At 36.1% G+C, this 22697-nt stretch overlaps 1 protein-coding gene across 1 annotated transcript in view; it reads right to left on the bottom strand.

The window, feature by feature from the left end:
- The window catches only part of uggt2.L (UDP-glucose glycoprotein glucosyltransferase 2 L homeolog), a 139046-nt gene extending 117784 nt beyond the window's left edge, over positions 1–21262 (bottom strand). The window contains exons 1-8 of the mRNA XM_018247246.2: positions 20891–21262; positions 19242–19324; positions 16376–16506; positions 9441–9553; positions 7597–7771; positions 4966–5062; positions 2828–2900; positions 878–978 (exon numbers count right to left, since the gene is read on the bottom strand). Coding sequence (XP_018102735.1) covers positions 878–978; positions 2828–2900; positions 4966–5062; positions 7597–7771; positions 9441–9553; positions 16376–16506; positions 19242–19324; positions 20891–21024 — 907 coding nt within the window. The 5' untranslated portion in view covers positions 21025–21262. The remainder of the gene's footprint in view (positions 1–877; positions 979–2827; positions 2901–4965; positions 5063–7596; positions 7772–9440; positions 9554–16375; positions 16507–19241; positions 19325–20890) is intronic.
- Positions 21263–22697: the final 1435 nt, after the last annotated feature.

Here is a 22697-nt window from a genome sequence, read left to right as displayed (position 1 = left end):
GACTAACAGAAAAGGTCAAGCAACAACTTTGTACAGAATCTACAGATAATATTTGAGCTGGAGACTTTGGGTAATAAAAATAAAATGCTTATTACAGGGGAGCTTTATATTAAAATGTACTTTTAGTATGAGGACGATGGTGGTAGTTTGTGACCAAATGCAACTGGTCTTGATTAATTTATTTTTACATGGTTATTTAACTAAATACCAGCACACGTGTTACTCTCTATAAAACACAACAAGATTCCACGTAGAGAGGTTTCAAAGTAATTTTCTTGTTAAACAATCTGTGGCTGCTCTTTGATATAAGGAAATTATTAAGAGTTTTACAATGACTGCCTCGAAAAAAATATAAAAAAAAATTATTAAGAGTTTTACAATGATTACTTCGAAAAACATATAAAAAAAAACCTCAAGGAAATTAAGAGTTTTACAATGACTGCCTCGAAAAACATATAAAAAAAACCTGTGCAAGTAGATATAATACATTCTAAATTAAAGGAGTGGTCCACCCTTTTAGTTAACTGTTAGTATGTTATAGAATGGAAAATTCTAAGCCACTTTTTAGTTGGTCAGTATTATTTGTTTTATTGTTTCTATTTAATCATTTTCCTTATTCTCCTTTACTACAGTGTCTTATTCATATCAATGCTGGGATAGAGATATAGATATAGATAATAATATAAAAAATATTATGGATGCTATTTACACAGATATAACCGAGATATAGATATAGATTATATATATATATATATATATATATATATATATATATATATATATATATATATATATATATATATATATATCTCGGTTATATCTGTGTAAATAGCATCCATAATATTTTTTTTAGATGGTAAAGATAAAAGAAGTTTACCCTGTAACTCCCAAACTTTCAAAGGCACCATTTCATTAGTACTTTCAATAAGATGCTTTCGAAACTCTGCTAGATTCTCTTTCAGATCTGGATACATTTGCCTAGAAAGACAAATATGTGATTTTTAACACAAAAAGTAATATAAAATGTATTTAAATTGAAGTTAAAACAGCTTAACTACAAAAATGGGAAAAAAAATTTAAACAGTTTTTCTAACATTTTTTGTAAGTTTTTTCTTTATTGATTTTTCAAATTAAACAATTAGCAAGAATACAAACAGAGTGAAGGGGTAGAGGGGAGAAAAAGAAGAAGCATTCCTGTCATAAAAATATACATAAACATGGTAGACAGTTCACTGTTAGGTAGACATTGTTCAGATTTTATGGGCTGTAGTCAGTGTCGGACTGGGACACCAGGGGCCCACCCAAAAACCTTGGCCAGGGGCCCACCAATTAATCTTAGACATGGGTCCCACTCTTAGTACTATTTTCTTCCTCTGCTAACTTAACCTCTATTCTACTAGTCTCTTTTCTTAACATACTACAATATATTTTCCCATCTAGTTAGCCTCTTTGTTCTCATAGAAATAGGGAATGGCCATAAAAAAAGACAAATGTTTAGCAGCATGAGGGCCCACTGATACCTGGGCCCACTGGGAGTTTATGTGGTATCCCGGTGGGCCAGTTCGACACTGGCGGTAGTAGTTCTTTCTAACTTTTAAATCATTTTGTTTTAATCCACCATCTCTGTTAGCCAGTAGCAGTTGTTGCTTGTTGTCGTCTCTCTAGCCTAAACTCTTAAAACTAGGAATGCACTGAATCCACCATTTGGGATTCGGCTGAATACCAAACCGAATCCTAATTTGCATATGCAAATTAGGGTCTGGAAAGGAAAACCTGGGAAAAAATTGGTCCTTGTTTTGTAACAAAAAGTCACTTGAAAACCCGCCCTCCCTGCAATTTGCATATGCAAAAAAATAGAAAGCAGTTGAATAAAATATAAAATATTTAGTAGTACTAAAAATAAATACCAACGTATATGGACTTTCAACAACACCACCAAAATAAACCATCAGTAAAGAATTTTGAATGTCCATCTGATAGTAGAATAAATGCTAGTAAATTTAAAAAAAAAAAGTGTTTATATATATTGCCTTTACAGATTCAGCTACATAACACAAAACATTCAAATAGCATATTTACATGCATATTTTTCTCCCCATACAGGTATGGAATCCCTTACCTGGAAACCAAAAAGCTCCAAATTATGGGAAGGCCATCTCCCAGAGTCCATTTTACATTTTTACATAATTCTTATATCTTCCTCTTCTTTGTAATAATAAAACAGTATCTTGTACTTGGTCCTAACTAAGCTACATTAATCCATATTGGTTGCAAAACAATTATACTGGTTTTATATGTTTTAATGATTTTAACAGACTTAAGGTATGGTGATCCATATTACAGAAATAATTCTTATCCAGAAAACCCCAAGTCCTAAGCAGTCCGGATAATAGATTCTATACCTTTAGAAACATGTGATCACTATAGTTGGTTTACATCTATGACAATCCATTAAAAAAATGTACTACTGAATAAAGCTGTTCAAGTTTTGACAGGTAGTTCTTTAGCTAAAAATACATTTATAGTATCTCCAGCCAGAGTATTTTATCACAGCATGTTGCTCACCATACCCTTAGGTAATTTCAGACATCAAATTTTTATCAGCTCAGGATGTAGGGCCAAATGCCCCAAATCATACCTGTTGCCTGCTATGGCAATTGCCTGAAAGTGTTCATGCAAGCTTTGGCTTCAGATACTGCTCTTAACTGGCAGGGAAGAGCAATGTATTAAAAAATTATTTCAATAAAAGAGAATAAAGGTTAAGCTTTCTTTAAGAAAGAAGAATACATTACAAAATGCATTACATGCATAAGAAATTTATACTCACATTAATTTGTCAAAATAAAATCCTTGAACCTCTTCAGCAATTCCTTCATCGGACGTTGGTGAGGAGTTGTTTGCTGTTTAAAATTGTAAATTGTAAAAAGTGATATATTTCCCTGATTAATCTTTTGATTCTAACAGAGCAAATATTATTTTTCATCTATGAACATATATAAACAAAAATAAAAATCAAATCATTTAGATCTGAGCACTAATTTTATGGTAAGCAAATCCTCATATTGTAAAAAATAAAAAGGCACAACCACACATAACCATAATATTAGAACAAACAGGCAATGATTTGGCCTGAACCAAGCTCAAGGTATACGTTTGCATAAGCTGTTTTGCCTTTTAAATGCAACTTGTTGCTTCACAATTATACAACCCATTCCTTACACCTGCAGCTCAGTAAAAGCAATTAATAATTGTGTACACAAGAAATGTATAGATATTGTCAATTACTTTGTCCCATTGGTCCTCTGACAAGCTGCCCAGAGAAGCCTGACACTTCTTTGGTAAAAGGGGTTGTGCAGGAAAATGGATTCTGACTTCAGTAGGTTTTCTATAGGATGTTCCTCAAACACTACAAGAGGAAGTCTTTGATGGCTCTGAGAAAGCTTCACAAATCTGGAAGTATTAGCATAAACTAGGCTGGCTGGAAGCAGATAAGACACAATGTAATAAAAGGCACTAATTTTGCCTAGGTGCAGTAACATGTTTGTTTTAAACATGTGACCAGTAAATACTGCCTGCTGATTGGGTGCTACGGGTTACTTCTCCTGGAAAAAATTAATGCATTTTATTACATAAAGGCCTAAACTTATTTAAAGAAATTACATTGTTTTTTAATACCACCAACTGGTAGTATTAAGGTAAGTGTTCCTCCAGAGTAATTCAGGAGACAGGAGCATAGGGTCTATACCTAACCTTAGCAGCACAGCCAACAAAACAATATGGCAAATATTCTTAATTTTTCTGTAGTCTCTTTAAAGAGAACTTCTCTGACAGTGTGTGATAATGAACATTCTACTTTGCTTCAATTAAGCCCAATACTGCTACGTGCAGTGCCCTATTCAGATTGTCGGCATCAGTATTATACATCCAAAGGACATCTGCTGACTGAGCAGCCAAATTAATAGGCCTGTAGATTAGTCAATGTATGTAGAAAAGATGTTCACATTTGAGGGTTCTTCAATGAAATCTAAGACTTTTTGGCAGACTACTGGGATTTGTCCATGTTCCTTTATTGACCTTTGAAAGGTCTATTATTGTTTTATACTGTAGATGTAAAGTCGCCTTGGCATTTGTGGTTAACTGATATTCTATATTACATTTATCAATCCATAAGGTTTCATGAGGGACAAAGTTGTTTGCTTGTTTGAAGTAAGTAGGAAGTGGTGGTGAGATGTGATTTCCTTGGATTTTTTGGCATGATCAGAATTCAAGTTTGACATAATCTAAGTTTGGGAAGTCCATGTATACAAAGAAAATTAACTGCAGAATGGTATATAGAGTAGTTCTCAAAGACGGAACATCTTATTGGACTGGGTTTATAGGGTAGTTAGCAAAGTCTTCTGCGATTAAACAACACTCAGTTTATCTGTTTGTTAAGAACTTAGATGGTGGTAATCGGTACAGAAGCTATGTCTGTTTAAAGTATGCAGAACAGCTCTAAGTTTAAAGAAAAACTTTCTATTTAACATATTTGACACATTTGCCAGTAAAGAGGCAATATCATATTAAATTTTGGTCACATCAGTTCTGCTTGATCTTTACCTCTGTGTGGGAGTGGTAAAGCGTTATACCCAACTTCCAGCCAATCAGAGCAGAATAATGTACCTATTACATATGTTAATAGAGACAACTGCCAAACTGAACAAAGCATTAACATAGCATATGTTTGATAGGAGCACCACTATCTAAAATTACATTCTTGTACCTACCGTACTCAAAACAAGTCATGTATATGCACATGATATTAGACTTAAAAGCAGAACATAACAGGGTATATAATCCCCATAAACAAGACTTTGATAATATAAATTAAAGCAATTTGGTAAAAAGTTGTGCCCCTACTATATATATTCAGTGTTGCCCGTGTTTTCTCTGGAACAGGAACATCTGTCAGAATTTACAACATACCTTCAACTTGTGTGTCATCCATTGCCTTGTACTCTGTGTTTTTTATGGCAAGTTCTACTCCATAGCCAGATAAGAGCATCTTCCTTGTACCTGGATGCTGAAGTGTAAAGTTTGAAATAGCATCTAGAAATGTTCTATACTAACCATACAGAATGTTTAAGCAATACAACTTTGTAATTATAATAATGATCAACAAAAAATAGTAGGTCTCATAATCTGCACAAAGCTAAGACAAGAGTTCATTCAGGGATGTAACTACAGAGTAAGCAGACCCTGCGGTTGCAGGGGGGGGCCCAGGAGTGTAGGGGCCCAGTGAGGCCCTAATTAATGAGCAGTTTTAATATATTCTAGTAGAATAGGCCAATTTATCAATATATGGAGGCCCTAAATTGAATTGGCTGTGGGGCCCAGTAACATCTAGTTATGCCACTGAGTTCATTTGTATCCTAAACACAGATTCATAATGGTTATGCAAATACAGTTAACTAGAAGGATGGTAAAAGCCACTAACCTCTGAGGAGGTGGTGATCAGAACTAAAATGTACCTCTTGCAATTACCTTTACAAGCTATTTGCATGACTTATAACAAAGTAATAACAGAGCTACAATTTAAGCTGGGTGCTTATACAACAACGTGTTGTATTTCCTGCCTGGGTATATTTAAAATAGATGCAGTCACCTGTGCAGAATTATTTTGGAGTAAGTCCTATTAATAGTAACCACATAAATATACATTTTAAAAAATCTAAAACAAGGAAATGACTAAAAAGCAGCATGAAGGGAAGGTACTGCACTTCGATTGGCAGCTTTCACATTCACACGATGCTGCTTATGTATGGTAGTCACATATTTACATCATAAATAACATTCTTTATTCTTACACTCCACATTAACTTGTTCTTTCTTCAGATTATTGACTAGAGCTCTGTAAAAGTGGACACAGTAACTGGCCTACATGACCTAATGTTCCAACATATAAAAAGCTTAAAAACCAAAGGGATCTCTATAGAAAACCTTCTGCACACAAAAATTCACATTATAGACAAGGGAAAAGATGCAAGCAGAATGATGTTACAGTTAGTGTGAAAAGTAAGACCATAACAAAAGTAAAATATCAACCTGCCAAGAAAAGAAAAAAAGACAGAAAACCTGCAGGAGTGATAACCTGGGCAGTAACCAATGGCAGTCAATCAGAAGTTTGCTTTTGTATTGTTCAACCTGCAGTTGACACATGTAATGGCACAAATAAAAAATATGTTCTTAAACACTAATGTATCCCAGCTGACTGCTAGTTGTATGCTAACCAATCAATATACTGCAAACCTTAGAATTGTTCTGTTTGGAGGGGGGTCATTAGGGGCTGTTTTACTATCACATGTGATAAATATCACCAGTGCTGTTGATAATAGCAACCAGAAATAACGTGCAACCAGATTATCTTGTGTGTACTAACAGCTAAAACAAGGATATAATTCCACATCCCCCAAAGACTACCTCAGTCTACCTCCATCGTCTCAAGCCATCACAATTGCACCCTAGACACATCTCTCCTATCAATCTCTAGTTCCAACATTAATTTCATCTATGGGTGTTGTTAATATTCACTCTCATTAAAAAATTAGAAAAAAAAGGTCATTAAAATTGTGAAAACAGCCATCAAGTTCAAATACATGTTAAGAGGTCTTGTTACAGTGGAAAATATAACCAAATATAACCAAGATCTCAATTACATTTAACAATGCAGCATGAGTCCAGTGCAAACAATGCTTAAAGGGATAGTGTCATGGGAAATGCATCAGTTAAAAGTGCAGCTCCAGCAGATTTCTGCACTGATTTTTTTTATATTTAATTTTGAAATCTGACATGAGGCTAGACATACAATATTGTCAGTTTCCCAGCTTCCCCAGTCATGTGACTTGTGCTGTGATAAACTTCAGTCACTCTTTGCTGCTGTACTGCAAGTTGGAGTGATATCAACCCCTTCCCCCCCCCTCCCAGCAGCCTAACAAAAGAACAATAGGAAGGCAACCAGATAGCAGCTCCCTAAGACAAGATAACAGCTGCCTGGTAGATATAAAAACAACACTCAATAGAAAAATCCATGTCTCACTGAGACATATTCAGTTACATTGAGTTGGAGAAACAACAGCCTGCCAGAAAGCAGTTCCATCCTAAAGTGCTGGCTCTGTCTGAAAGCACATGACCAAGCAAAATGACCTGAGATTGCTGCCTACACACCAATATTATAAATTAAAAAAACAATACACTTGCTGGTTCAGGAATGAAATTTTATATTGGAGAGTGAATTATTTGCAGTGTTAACAGTGTAATTTAGAAACAAAAACTACATCATAAAAATCATGACAGAATCCCAATAAAAATCAGCTCTAGTTGATAAATATTCAGGACTGAGAACACCTAGCCTGGCTTCTATTTAAGATTCATTTAAACTTTAAATACATAGTTTCCTGAAAACAATAAAAAGTAAATACTAAGCCAACTATAAGGAAGATTTTATTTAGAAGGTTTTATTTGAATGGATGTATTTTCTCAACCTAAACTACTATGTTACTCATAGCAACTATAAAAGAATGCCTACTTGCTTGTATTTTAAAAAATAAAGTTACATACCTGTATGTAGTGCCTAAGTACATAGATTATTTCACCACTTTCTGCTTTTTCAGCCAGTGTTTTATGAAATTTAGCAAACTCCTTTGTGCCCACCTCTGCATACAGAATTACTACTGGCGCAGTCTTGCTCAGAGTTGGAAATGTGTGATCCATTTTGTAAAGGTAAGGTCTTGATCTAAAATTAAAAAAAAAAAAAAATAAGACACACATTACATAATATCATATAGATATATTGGCATTTAAAATGTTGCAAGTATGCAGTGCATATAACATTAGACAAAACATGGTCTGATGCTATTTTCCACAAACATTGCATATATTAATGTAAACCAATCTGTTGCAGCAGAAATATACTGACATGTTGTAATGTTTTAACATTCCCGACAAATTCTTGATCATTTGGAAGCTATTTGAAAGAAGGCATGTGTAGAAATAGTTTAACCCACTGTTTGAAAAACTCGTTTTCTGGTCCAGTGAAAATGCTTGAATCATTTTAGTGATCACTGACCTTCTAAAAATGGCTGAACGAAAGACTGCAAAATGTTGACATACTACTAAAATTTGATGCGTTTGCAAAGAACAATTCCTAGGCGTCTATTGTCAGTCTATATCATTCCTGTGCTTTTCTGCAAATCAGTCAATAGAGTATCAAGGTTAGGAGAGCAGGAGAGTCCTGGTCTTCACTAAATCCCTTTTAGGGCTAACTCCGTTTTAGGGCCACACTTTCTGCTGCGGACTGACAGGGAAAACCTGAACACAGCAGAGTTTCATCCGAAAGCACTGCACAGACGAAGTTTAAATAAAATCGTTGTCAAGGCAGGCAAGGAGACAGGAACAGGCATGGACAGGGGCGCTCCAATGTACTGGTCCAGCCTGCTTTTATGAACTGTACTGTAATAAAAACTACAGGGCATATGGACAGAAGATAGAGGAATAAAACTGGAGAAGATTGATTGGAGGAGGCGTTACTTTCAGGGTTTCCTTACTGTGTTGCATCTACACATGTGTACACAACTTGCACCTAGTGAACTATAGGCTAACAAGGTTATTGACTAGGGTTGCCACCTTTTAAATTCCTGGAAAACAGGCAAAGGGTGCGGCGGATTATGTTGGGGGTGGGCCAGTGACATCAGTGGGTGATCAGCGAATGGCTGATGTCATTAATTTAAATTATCGTGTCCGGATTTCCTGATTTGGAAATCCGGACAGGCCCGAACAGCCCTTCCAAAAACCAGGCTGTCCGGGTGAAATCCAGACAGGTGGAAACCCTATTATTGACACAGTTATCAGAAGTAACAGCATACACATATACAATGACAAAGAAAACAAATTAAGAACTCTGCCCCAATTTGTACCCATCTAATTTTACTTAGCAAACTGCACTGAAGTTAGAGCAAACATTATTCTGTGGGCACCCGCTATTAATCTGGAATTGTGCGGAAAAAGCTACACTGTTGATGATAGGTAACTTGTGTTATTAAATTAAAACGTACAAATATTTCACACAGAAAGATGTTTAGGTAAGTATGAATGCACACAGAATCTTCTAGGGGGTTATTTACTAAGCCCCGAATGCAAAAATGACAGAAAATTTGTGATTTTTTTTTTTATTCTTTTTTTTTTTTTTTATAATAGGACCGAATTTTTCGGAATTAGATCGGGGTTTGGAGTTTGTAGCAGACAATATTGAGATAAGTTCGGACTATGATAAATAACCCCCTTAGTGTGTAAAATATATATATTGTCCCCAATAACTATGGTCCCTTATAACAAGTTCACAAGTTGTTTTTTTTTTTTTTTGAAATATCTCTTACAGGAGAAGACTATGCAATAAATGTGTGTACCTCTCAGATGCCTCTTTGAGGAGTTTCTTAATCTGACTTGGTTTACAGGTGTGCATCCCATGGACAGCGACAAATGCACTGCAACCTTCCGGAGGGGGCTCATCAGCTGCAATCTAAAATGGAAATTTGACACTAAATTAAAAGGATGCAAGCATACATAAAATGATCATACATTTTTTAAATAAAAAGATACAGTATCAACGAACTCTAGAGACCTTTCTGTAACTACTGTGATACTCCAAGCACACACAGAAATAGAAAAGTTTTGGATTCATCAGAATCCTACACAAAATATTTAGCCACATTTGAAACACCCACTGCACAAGCACACACACATTTACTTATATATTGTATATAGCATAGTACTGTTGGCCTAATTTTCATCAGCAGATGCTGGTCATCTTTTAAAAGAGGTAGAACACAAGTAGAATGCTGCTGAAGAACCTGCTTAAAGGAAAACTATACCCCCCAAACAAAGTAGGTCTCTATAAAAAGATATTGCATAAAACAGCTCATATGTAAAATCCTGCTTCATGTAAATAAACCATTTTCATAATAATATACTTTTCTAGTAGTATGTGCCATTGGGTAATCATAAATAGAAAATTGCATTTTTAAAAAATAAGGGCCGCCCCCTGGGATCGTAGGATTCACTGTACTCACAAACAAACCAACAAACCATACATGTTAGGTCACATGAGCCAATTAACAGACAGAGTTGTGTCTTTTGCTTCCACACTTCTTCCTGTTACAGTTAGAGTTGAAGTATTTCTGGTCAGGTGATCTCTGAGGCAGCACACAGACCATCACGAAATGGTGGCTTAAGGCAAGAGATGTAAAAGGGCAATATTTACTTAAATATATATTCCAGTTTGGTAAGATGCCACTTAATATGATATGAACTATCTGTTGCTTAAGTGTTCATTTTGGGGGTATAATTTTCCTTTAAGTCTGCTAAAAAAAGGAATCTTGGGAGAAGGTTAGTCTTTCAGCAAGACGATGTCGAACACAAGTCCAAAGTAACATTGAAGTGGCTCAAGAATGAAAAGATGGATGTTGTGCAATGGCCCAGTCAAAGACCTGATCTCAGTACACTCAAGAATCTTTGGGACCATTTGAAAATTGAGGTGCACAAGTGTCATCTGACCTGGATAAACACAGCAAAAAAACTGACCATAATTACTCCAAAATCTCCAAATTTGGCATGCAAGTACGCCAAAATACTTAAAGCTGTTATTGTTGTTAAATGTGGCTTTAAAATATTTACCAGTGGGGGCTAATAATTTTGCAGGGTATGAATGGGCACATGAATATGTGTGTTCATAATTTACACTTTGTAATCTAATGCTTCACTTGAATTTAGTACATGTCCAGTTAAAGCTTTCATACAGTCAGGACCTAAAAGGTAAATTAGTTTCCAAGCATGTGTGTCTATAAATAAGCTATATTATAAATAAACTATGCAATAGGGCATTTTGCTTATAAACAAGAAATAAATGTTACACTTTACAAATTTATAGTATCTTAAAGCTGTGACTACATTATTTCGGGTTACATGAATTGATCTCTATATGCTTGAAACATTCATTGCAAACATACCACTCTATATCTACTGTATTTTGTATAATCTATTAAGATACACTACACTTTGAAAAATTTAAAAAACAAAAGGAATAGTACATAAAGGGATACCAACTGCCTTTTTAAATATAAAAACAATCTTTGTCTTATAGGCAAATTACTGAATAGCAAAAACACATTATTATTATCATAATTATGACTATTATTATGATTATTTTTGGTTATTTATCATAGGCCTAATTTTAGAGCTTTGTGCGCTTTTTATACCTCGAATGAAATCGAATGATTTCTTATTGAAAACAAAAATGTAAAAGACTTGAATACTCAAATTGAAGTCAAGTTTTCTTGCGAAAAAAACTCTGCCATTGCTTTCAACATGATCTCCACAGGTTTTAGATGGAGTATGGAGTTTTGTTTTTTTTAACCGAAAAATTCGAGTTTACTGAAAAATGCAGTCGAAACTAATTTTTTTGTGGAAAAAACAACTCAACTTTAAATAAACCTGCCCCTGAGTGCTGGTGATATAAATATTTCATACTTTTACTCTTGCCCAGAACCTCTCTCAAGATCATACATCTTTTTACTTCTCTTTTGACTCCCTTTATATTTTTTATTATTTTCTACCCAGACATTTAGGGTGTTATTTACCAAAGGTCGGGTTTGTGAAGTTCTACCTCAAATAAGTTCACAACAAAACTATTAAATGCAGGAGGAAAAACTCCAGCTTGAATGGCTGCCCCCATAGCTACACAGTAACTTGTTTATAAAAATTATATTAGTGTTTCTAAAGCAAACAGGTCAGTTTTACCAAAAGTAGAGCAACAGTATAATAGATTTTAAATACTTTCATTTCTTGGTGTTACTATTAATTTAAGAGTTAAACAGAATGTAATACAAGCTACACTCTACAAGCACCTCACATATACATTCTGCCAGTATCTTGGATTCCTTTTAATTTAATATTTAGGGGTTTGAATACTTCTATAAATAAAAAAAATAAGTTTTCCCTCTCTGACTCCTCTCCAATATTACTTTTTCGTTTGTTTTTTTAAACTATTTCAATTAAAGTCTTAAGAATAACTGTAGCTGGTTTTATATCTGCTTATCTATTTTTCAATTTCTTCTCATAACTTTCCATAAAATATGAAACAGTCTCTTTGCAGCTGCAAAGCTGTTATTTTTTATAACTTGATTGATCAATTACAAACACTAAGAATTAATCTTACAGAACAAAACAAAAATTACTTTATATTTATGTCTTAAAAGTCTAGTGTTAGGCAAATCTAACTGATTTCGCTTCACCAAAAATTACCAAACAGCAAAAACAAAATACGGGCAAACGCACTAAAGTCAATGGGCTTTTTTCGTGCAATATTGTTTTTTTTTTACTATACATCATAATGGTGTTTTTTTTTGCAAAACACGGATATTTTGCTTGTTAAGTATCACCCAGGAGGTTATTTTTTTGGCTGTTCTGTAGGTTTCTTATGAGAAGGTTCATAATATGCAAAGCGACTTTCTATAGAACAACAGAAATGCTTGGTGATTTTCTAGGGATCTATTAGATCACAAGATATATAACAAATATATCTTTTATTTTACTATTTCTTTGAGGTTATGTAGGCTATACCCGAACTGGGACTAAGTTATGCAAATGGTTGTTGTCAAAGGACCTGTTGTTATTTGGAGAAAAGTATCTTAGACGTAACAAGCAATGCCATTCAGGAGTAGGTCAAGCTAGCAAGGCGGTGTCCTTTATTAAAATTGGCATTGCCACCTTTGCTTCCTTGATGTACCAGGCAGAGGGATGGAGCTTCATAGGTGAAGCTGGAGACATCAGAGGTGGGGCTGGTGATGAAGTGGCAGGCTATGATTGGCTGAATAACATGTCAATCAGAGACAGACCAGTAACGTACATTAAATAGATGTAGATAGGGCTGGATGTCATTTTAGAACACAAGAAAATAAAAAGTTATGCAAATGTACCCATAGTACAAAGCTGTTCCAGAGAAATGTCCGATTGCCCTCTTGTATTCTCAAAGCAATTTTTTAACCCATCTGAGGCAAATGGGTTTTTCCCTCTATCATAACTCATAGCAGTTATGAGTGTTTTACATAGACAAACAGTTTGAATGTCTTTTTTTCAACCTCTATAGCACCTCAGAAGTAGCTGCTTTTTAGGATGGCGGTTAGCGGAGTCAGGGGTCATACACTGGAGATACAAGAGCATTACCAGGGTTGAGACATTAAAAGTACCAGGGGTGTTACAGGAACACCCCTGGAAGTCAGACAGGTCAGGAATCAGAAAGCAAAATGTGTTACTTCCTCCAAAAAGATACAGTTTTCTGGGAACTTTGTACTGTTAGTGAGTCTTACAATAAATAATAATACATAACATGCAAAACTGTGATTATGTTGCAGCAACCACAATGCCAGAAATGAAAAATATATATTTGCCATTTTCATTTGGGGTTTCTGTATGGCAAATACATTCATACTGGGCATCAAACTGTTCAGAAGACCCCTGGCATTCATATTTTGAATGTCTTATATAGGGATGCACCAAATCCACTATTTTGGATTCGGCCGAACCCCCGAATCCTTTGTGAAAGATTCGGCCGAATACCGAACCGAATCTGAACCCTAATTTGCATATGCAAATTAGGGGTGGGAAGGGGAAAACATTTTTTACTTCCTCGTTTTCTGACAAAAAGTCACGTGATTTCCCTCCTGGCCCTAATTTGCATATGCAAATTAGGGTTCGATTCGGTTCGGCCGAATCCTGCTGAAAAAGGCCGAATCCTGGCCGAATCCCGAACCGAATCCTGGATTCGGTGCATCCCTAGTCTTATATTGGTACATCAGGATATGTTGGGAACGATGGTATAAAAATGCAAGTATTCGCTGCATTTTGTTACAGCAAGTAGAAGAGCACAAATTGTTCAAAGACACCTGGCAATAAGTGCAAATGGAATGTGAAGTTCTGTTAACAAAGGGTTAAACAAACAATTCCTTGCACCCGGGCCCTGTAGTTATTGACAGTGAAATCTAGGAAGTGCAGGACAGAAAGTGAGGCAAAGAGGCAGGGCAAGCAGTATATAATTGACAGTTCAGATTTTTAGGTATCAATGTTTTTATAAAAAACAGAATTTAGGTTTCATGTTTACAAAAAAAGGACTTTTGTTATACAGCTTTTTATGTCTAGATGTAGGTCCATTTTAAAGGAACAGTTCAGTGTGAAAATAAAAACTGTGTAAATAGATAGGCTGTGCAAAATGTTTCTAATATAGTTAGTTAGCCAAAAATGTAATATATAAAGGCTGGAGTGAACAGATGTCTAATAAAACAGCCAGAATCCAACTTCCTGCTTTTCAGCTCTATAACTCTGAGTTAGTCAGTGACTTGAAGGGGGGCCACATGGTACATTTCTGTTCAGTGAGTTTGCAATTGATCCTCAGCATTCAGCTCAGATTCAAAAGCAACAGATATGACCCATGTGGCCCCCCTCAAGTCTCTGATTGGTTACTGCCTGGTAACCAGGGTAACCAGTCAGTGTAAACCAAGAGAGCTGAAAAGCAGGAAGTAGTGTTCTGACTGCCATGTTATATATCAAATCACTCCAGCCTTTATTCATTACATTTTTGGCTAACTAACTCTATAAGAAACATTTTTTATTTTGCACAGTCTATTTACCCAGTTTTTATTTTTACACTGAACAATTCCTTTAAGAACATATCTGCTACTCGGAATACTGACAAACTATATGTAGTGCAACAGGGAATATTTATTACCATTTCTCTCCTATCATCGTAAAAGTAAAGCAGCCTTGAGACATTCTAAAACAGTTAAAAATGTAATTAAATTTAGGAATAGAATGTAAATTTAGGCATCTACTGCCTGTAGTACCTTCCTGGCTTCCAAATCTTGAACCATTTGATGAAGACATTGAACTGATAAAACTGTTAATGTATGGCACAATGTCAAGGCGACTATTTGTGAAGATGTGTTGGACTGCAAACAAGCAATTTTTTTGGTATAGCAGCTAAATTAATCTGAGAGATGGGGTTGTTTTTCAGCAGCAGTTTAGAGCCCCAGGCAGGACATCCCTTCTTGAAAAAGATTGCCAGACCTGCTGTAGAATATTTAGTGTTGATTACCAACATTTTAAAGGAACAGTTCAGTGTGAAAATAAAAACTGTGTAAATAGATAGGCTGTGTAAAATGTTTCTAATATAGTTAGTTAGCCAAAAATGTAATATATAAAGGCTGGAGTGAACAGATGTCTAGTAAAACAGCCAGAATCCAACTTCCTGCTTTTCAGCTTTATAAATCTGAGCTAGTCAGCGACTTGAAGGGGGGCCACATGGTACATTTCTGTTCAGTGAGTTTGTAATTGACCCTCAGCATTCAGCTCAGATTCAAAAGCAACAGATATGACCCATGTGGCCCCCCTCAAGTCTCTGATTGGTTACTGCCTGGTAACCAGTCAGTGTAAACCAAGAGAGCTAAAAAGCAGGAAGTAGTGTTCAGACTGACATGTTATACAAACCAAATCACTCCAACCCTTATACATTACATTTTTGACTAAATATATTAGAAACATTTTTTATTTTTCACAGTCTATTTACCCAGTTTTTATTTTTACACTGAACAATTCTTCTGGGTACACTTACCAGGGTGAGTGACTTCCACTAGAGTGCCACACATCACAGGACATCACTATAAACAATGTGGTGGTAGAGATATATCTAAATACACATTCAAGGGCACCATAGAATGTAAAATTACACAGATCTAATTTAATAATATTGGTCAAACCACATTTGAATATTGAATATTGGGCAGTGCATGGTGCATTGGCAGATAAGAAAGTGGAAAAGGAGCTGCAGTGTGCGACCCCTCATAGACTCTGCCTCTGTTTGGCCTAGGGAAACATTGGTTGGAGAGAGTAGACTTGTCTGATGGTATGTAGATGCAAATCAAATTTTGTTGTTCTTACACTTTTCCTCAATTTTGATACAGATTTTGGTAAACGGCAAAGGAAAAATAGCAAATCATTATACTTTTTGCCTTTTTTAACACATTGAAAATGCTCTGCAGGCATTCTGTTTAGCATATAACCATGCTGACAGCACGGATGAATCTATTAGCACATTAGAAATAGTAGATTATGATAATGATGTTACTTTCCCCTGAAATTATTTTATGGTTTATACTGTATTCCAGGCAAGTCATCAGCTACTGGCAGTACAAAAACACTTGCTAAAAACCAGTAACCTTTTTGTACTCCCTTGATGTCTCATTTCAGATATTAGCATCTACTACAAACCACACATATCTTAAAGCGTTTTTACCTGTTGAAACATCTGGATTGTTGGAGAATATGCTCTTATAGAAAAAGCAAATTTAAGCAGTGCAATCTGCAGATCTGACAGGAACTGGGCTGCTTTCTTTAAAATCAGGGTGTAGTAAGAATATTCTGTATCTGGGGATAAAAGAAAATTAAGGTAGTAAAAATATTTTATACCTAGGGGGAAATATTAAATGCCCAACAACTAGCAGACATCCCCTACATGAGGATGTTTCACCAATAGTGAGAGAAAATGGTAATTTATGTACAAGTTGCAATTGTCTGTAGAGAAATGTTAAAACGCTGTAGCTTATCAAGCTAAGGTGAGGGGACACAACTGATCTGTCTTTGTGTAATGTAGCTTTGTTTACAAAAAGAGAGGAAAACAGCTTTAATGTCCTATGGTAATTAATCATGGGTCATTCATATGCTTACTCACATCCCAGTTGTCCAAAAGGGGTACATTTTGTAAACCAAAAGAAATTGTTGTCAATAATAGGTCTGACGCAGATCTTTGCTGCAAAAGTTATAGGTGCTTTATTGTGTCACAACATGTTTCGAGCCGAGTTACACAAGAGAAAGAGCTCGGCTCGAAACATGTCGTGACACAATAAAGCACCTATAACTTTTGCAGCAAAGATCTGCGTCAAACTTATTATTGACCACAATTTCTTTTGGTGGATAATTTGCTTCTCTGGACGGAAGCAGTGGTTAAAGGTCAACTAATCTGAATCTACTCCTTTTTGTTGTTTAAAGGACAAGGAAAGTCTAAAATAGAATAAGGCTAGAAATGCTGTATTTTGTATACTAAACATAAGCATGAACTTACTGCACCACAAAGCCTAATCAAACAAATGATTTATGCTTTCAAAGTTGGCCACAGGGGGCTGTCATCTCGTAACTTTGTTAAACATCTTTGCCTGACCCTGCACATGCTCAGTGTGGTCTGGGCTGCTTAGGGATCGTCAGAAACGAAGCTGCTTGAATTCTGCATGGCAGGTAAGTAAGGTGGGGGCTCCCCCTGCTGTTTAAGTATGATTGTTTCCCTGCTCAGCAGTTAGAGACCATCTGACAATTCCTATCCACAGCAGTAAATGAAGAGAGAATTTCACTGCATACAGTCAGGTTTCTTATAAAAACGGTACACATTTTTAAATTAAAGTATATTGGAGTCATTAAAGAAAGTAAAAATGGATTTTATTTTTTTGCCTTTCCTCGTCCTTTAAAGGGTACATTTTGTAAATGGTGAATGATAAGCAATGCTCAAAGGACTGACCATGTATGTCCTGAGACTGTTTGAAGATAAGCATGAAGAACTAAAAACTTAAGGACAAGCATTGTCTGTGTTTTTATTACAGATAAAAAGATCTATTATCCAGAATACTTGGAAACTGGGTTGTATAGTGCACACATAACCTGAATAATGGACTCTGGTGAACAAAACAAAATCTCGGGAAGCAAGAGATGTTGTATACTGTTGTATACTAATTCAGTGGCTGTTGTATTCAGTGGCTCCTAAAAACAATGTCCACGACAGCAAATGTGGTGACAGGAAATTGAGCTAGTGGTGAAAAATAAAGAATACCTCCACACATGTCCTCCTGTAACAAAACAATTTTAATATGGCATGTGAGGTGGGGATTGAAGCAGAATGAGGTGGTGGAGGAAAGAAATGGCCAAGTCACTGAACAGTTCCATGGAACATATAAATGCAAATACACAAAAGCTTTAAATATAATTACAGTGAAGGATAGCACCACAAGCATATGCTTTGAATGGGTTGTTAATCTTTGATTTAACTTTTAGTATGTTGTAGAGACTGCTATTCATTCTGAGATAATTTGCAATTGGTTTACATTTTTTATTATTTGTGGTTTTTGAGTTATTTAACATTTTATTCATTAGCTCTGGCGTTTGCAATTTGTTGCCAGGGTCCAAATTACCCTAGCAACCATACATTAATTTTAATAGGAGAATGGAATATGAATAGGAGAGGACCTGAATAGAAATGTGTGTAATACAAGCTAGCAATAACTATATATGTGCAGATTTAAAGGGCATTTGTTTTTAGAAGGGGTCAGTGACCCCTATCTGAAAGCTGAAAAAGTCAGAAAAAAAGAGAAACTAAAAAAACTATTAAAAAAATGAATAATAAAGACCAATTCAAAAGTTGCAAAATGAGTCAAACATGGAGGGAACTGAAGTCTTAGCTGGAGGGTAGCTTGGCTTCGGGAGAAAGGTACAAACATATACTGAGAGCATTTAAACTGTAACAAATGTTTTCATTCATTAAACACAAGTATATTTTTTATTGATTTTCCTCTTTAAACATTCAGAAATATGGGTGCAAGCTTAGCCATGTCATTTCTGTTAGAGTCTTGTGTACTAATGGCTTGTTTCATGGCCACTAAAAGTACACCATAAATAATGGCTTGTTCCATTTTCTGTTTACTATATTTTATCATTTTTATAACATAGTTTAATTTCCCCTCCTTACCAGTTTCCCAGTCATAGCCAAGTGAGACAGACTGTTAACTTGTGATATATACATTAAGCATTATACAGGCCAATGCAGATTAGTTTCTTACAAGTGGGATAATCTGAAGTAGTTGTACACCAACCATTTTTTTCTTGTAATTCTCACACTGAACAACTCTGCATAAATAATTAGCAGCATGGTTCTTTAACTGGGAATTCTAATTAAATATTAATTACGAACTCTTTAACATCACACCTTTGATAGAAAAATCTATGACACCTTAAAGTATGTTGTAGAAAATCTATATTAAATACGTAGGAATTCTATATTGAATACATTTTTCTATAGCTGTGAAACTAAACAAAGATCTGATTGTTTTAGGATCACTCACCTTTGTTCTTATAAATTGTCAGTTCCTGCACGGTTGCTAAAAACTGCCAGAATTTATCATTTCCTTCTTCGGCTATAAACTCACTGTAAGAAAATAAATGAATATTACTTAGCTACTAAAATAGAACATATACATATTTTAAAAATGATAATGTCAGAAATAAACAGACTAAAAGGATAATATTTAGGCCTGCATATAATTAAGTTGATAAAACAGAAAGGATAATCATGCTTTTAATCGAGGTGACAAGAACGTGGCAGTTATATAAGAAAAGATATTTCTTATCCATTAAGTAACAGAAATCTTGTATCATTTACCAAATTATGAAGACTGAGCCCCCTTGCCTTTTTGTTTTTTGTTTTATTGAAAATAAAAACATTTGCCCCATTTCAAAATTATTTAAGCTTTCAACCAGTTTGTAAATATAAATTTAATGCAAGAATATGATGCATTCACTTAACTGAAAGTGGGCCCTTATTCTAATTTTTTTAAATATATTTGTAGCCCCAATGGGGGCTGAAGCATTGGGTACACAAGTATGAATAACATTTTTGTCCCAGTGCGCTTGGAATTGTGTATATATATAGATAGATAGATAGATAGATAGATAGATAGATAGATAGATTTAGCCAAATTAAGTTTACAAACAAAAATACTTTGTTTTGCATTACTCTTAAAAAAAAAAAATACAGTGAGAGGTTCTTTTTTCTTAGATGTCAGTACAACACTCCACTGCTGCCAGTAATGTTTTGTTAAACTCTATCAGAATGGCAGCTGCAGATTACACATTGGATGGGCTCTAGGGCACTATTTAGCAGAAGTTACAGTCTGTCCCAGCTCCAATTTGTATGTTGGCGCTGCTAAATAAAATATTTGTCAATGATTCCTTCCAAATACTCATCATATAATGCAAGTTCCTCTCAGTAATAACCAGTGAATCCATTACAGTTTGCGGATCTGCCAGCCCAGAGCTGCAATGGTTTACATACAAGAAAGTGATGTGAATATCAATAGCTCTGTGAATGCCAAAAACAGGGGCATAACTACAGAGGAAGCAGACCCTGAGTTTGCAGGGGGGCCCGGGGGATATAATAGGCCCCACGAGGCCTTCAATAATGAACATTTTAAAGACATACTGGTAATACAGGACAACCTCTAGTTAGATTTGGGGCCCTAAAATGAATTTTCTGTGAGGTCCATTACCATCTAGTTACGCCACTGGCCAAAGATGTCCACTGATAATCCAAACATCATAATAATTATATTAGAGGGATGTGCTAGATACTGCCCTTCAGTATCTGCGAGGGTGACACGCCTGAAGCTATTTCCTTCTTATTCCAAGTGAAACAAAAGCAAGGCATAAATATTTTGGGGAGCAAAACGACAACTCAAGAATCATCAGTTAAACCCTGATTGGTGCTGGACAGACTTAGTTATTCCAATTAAAGTTGCACTAATTCTTCAATTCTATAGCAGCAAGTCCTAAAACCCTCCAGTTTTAAACACACACACACATTGTCTTGGCTGCAAGGGATTATGGGAGATGTAGTCAAGAAAAAGCTGCTGGCTGAGTATTCGTCTGACACAATGTATAACGTGGTCCTTCGTTTCTATGCTAAGGATAAGAATAGCATCTGCTTTTAACACACCTGGCCTCCAGTAAGAACGGGCTCCCTGGCCACTTTGCAGCTAAGCTTGCTGTGACTCCCTTGCTTGATGCCTGTGCCAGAGCGCTGGATAGGGCAAGGGAGAAGAAGAAGCAAAGTATGAACGGGGACTGCATGTTTGCTCCTGAGACAGAAAGGAGACCGCTTTAGGATGGACACACCGGGAGTTGGTAGGGTATTACAGGGTGCCTGCACTAGCTACAGTACTGCCCCGGTTCTCCAGCTTTTCGCCCTGAGGAAGGATGCTACTGAATTGCGCTCCCCCTCCCGTTAGCCGGCCGCCATACACAAACTTCCGGGAACCCCTCCGCCATGACGTAACATAGCGCCTTCCAATTGGCCGGCAGTGCCGCTATACTAGCTTTTAGATCCAATCAAATGTCGGCAGCTGTCAATTCGCAGAGCCCCTTCCATAGGCTGCTAATGCCGGGGGGATTGGGACACGTAGCGAGCTGCTCTGGGGATTACTGCTGCAAATGATTTGCACTAGGCAAGCAGCCACTACGGAGTGGGAAGAGGGTGGAGCAAACTGGTTGAATAAACGTTATCTCAGATTCGCTGATGTACAATTTGGGGCTCAGTTCTCTAGTGGTGAATGCTGGACGTTGTAGTTCAGAGACTGGGGAAAGTATTTTAGCTAAATGTAGTTTGATAGCAGGGCCGGACTGGCAATCTGTGGGTTCTGGCAAATGCCAGAGGGGCTGCTATAAGGTCCAATAGAAAGTCAGTATTTAGTGAGCTGGTTTGGGCTGTTTGGGCCTCTATGTGGGCTGATTGGGCCTCTGTGTACCTGAAATGCCAGGGCCTATTTTAATTCTCAGTCCAGACCTGTTTGATAGGATTGTGTGGAAATCTCTTCTGGGGTTTGTTACAAGTGAATATCCCCCCCCTCCACTGCTTCTTTAGTTTGCAGCTATGGGACTAGAATGCTTGGGGCCTAGGTTTTTCCAGATAAGGGGTCATTCCGTAATTTGGATCTCCATACCATAAGACAGCTAAAATATCATATAAACATTGATTTAACAGAATTGTTTTGCCCACAATAAGGATTAGGGATCCACTGAATCCACAATTTTAGAATTTGACTGAATCCCAAATCCTTTGTGAAAGATTCGGCTGAATACCAAACCGAATCCGAACCCTAATTTGCATATGTAAATTAGGTGGAAGAAGGAGAAAGAGAATGGCGCAGTTTTGACATTTTTTGAATTCCTTGCTTGTGTGACGAAAAGTCACCTGATTTTTTCAACTTCGGTTGAGCCAGGCCAAATCCGAAAAGCGTTGAATCCCGAACCAAATCCTGGATTCTGCATCCCTAATAAAGATTAATCATATCTTAGTTTGGATCAAGTACAAGGTGCTGTTTTATTATTAGAGAAAAAGGAAATAATTAAAATTAATTTAAATTTAATTCTTTTATTAAAATGGAGTCTATGGGCGATGGCCCTCCCGTAATTCTGAGCTTTCTGGATACCGCGTATCCTATACACATACATGCATATTTTGTCATCCCCAATTTATCAAGAAGGTAGAATAACCATGCAGAAATAGCAGCCTGGCCTGCCTCTGATTCCAACTTCCCAAATGCCAAAATATTGCTAATATCTTTCTTTCCCACTAATACAATTGCCATTTAAGTATCATTTTTACCAGAAAAGACTGTAAAATAGCAGCCAGTTGGGGCCTATTATTTGGACAACCAATGTTGCAGTCAGGCTATACAATGTCTGTGGTAGCACACAGGTTATCTAAGGAGTGCATCAGTAAACAAGCACCAAAAGGGCATTTT

Source organism: Xenopus laevis, chromosome 2L (genome assembly GCF_017654675.1).
Source record: "Xenopus laevis strain J_2021 chromosome 2L, Xenopus_laevis_v10.1, whole genome shotgun sequence".
Lineage (NCBI taxonomy): Eukaryota > Metazoa > Chordata > Amphibia > Anura > Pipidae > Xenopus > Xenopus laevis.
This window is presented reverse-complemented; position numbering and strand designations above follow the sequence as displayed.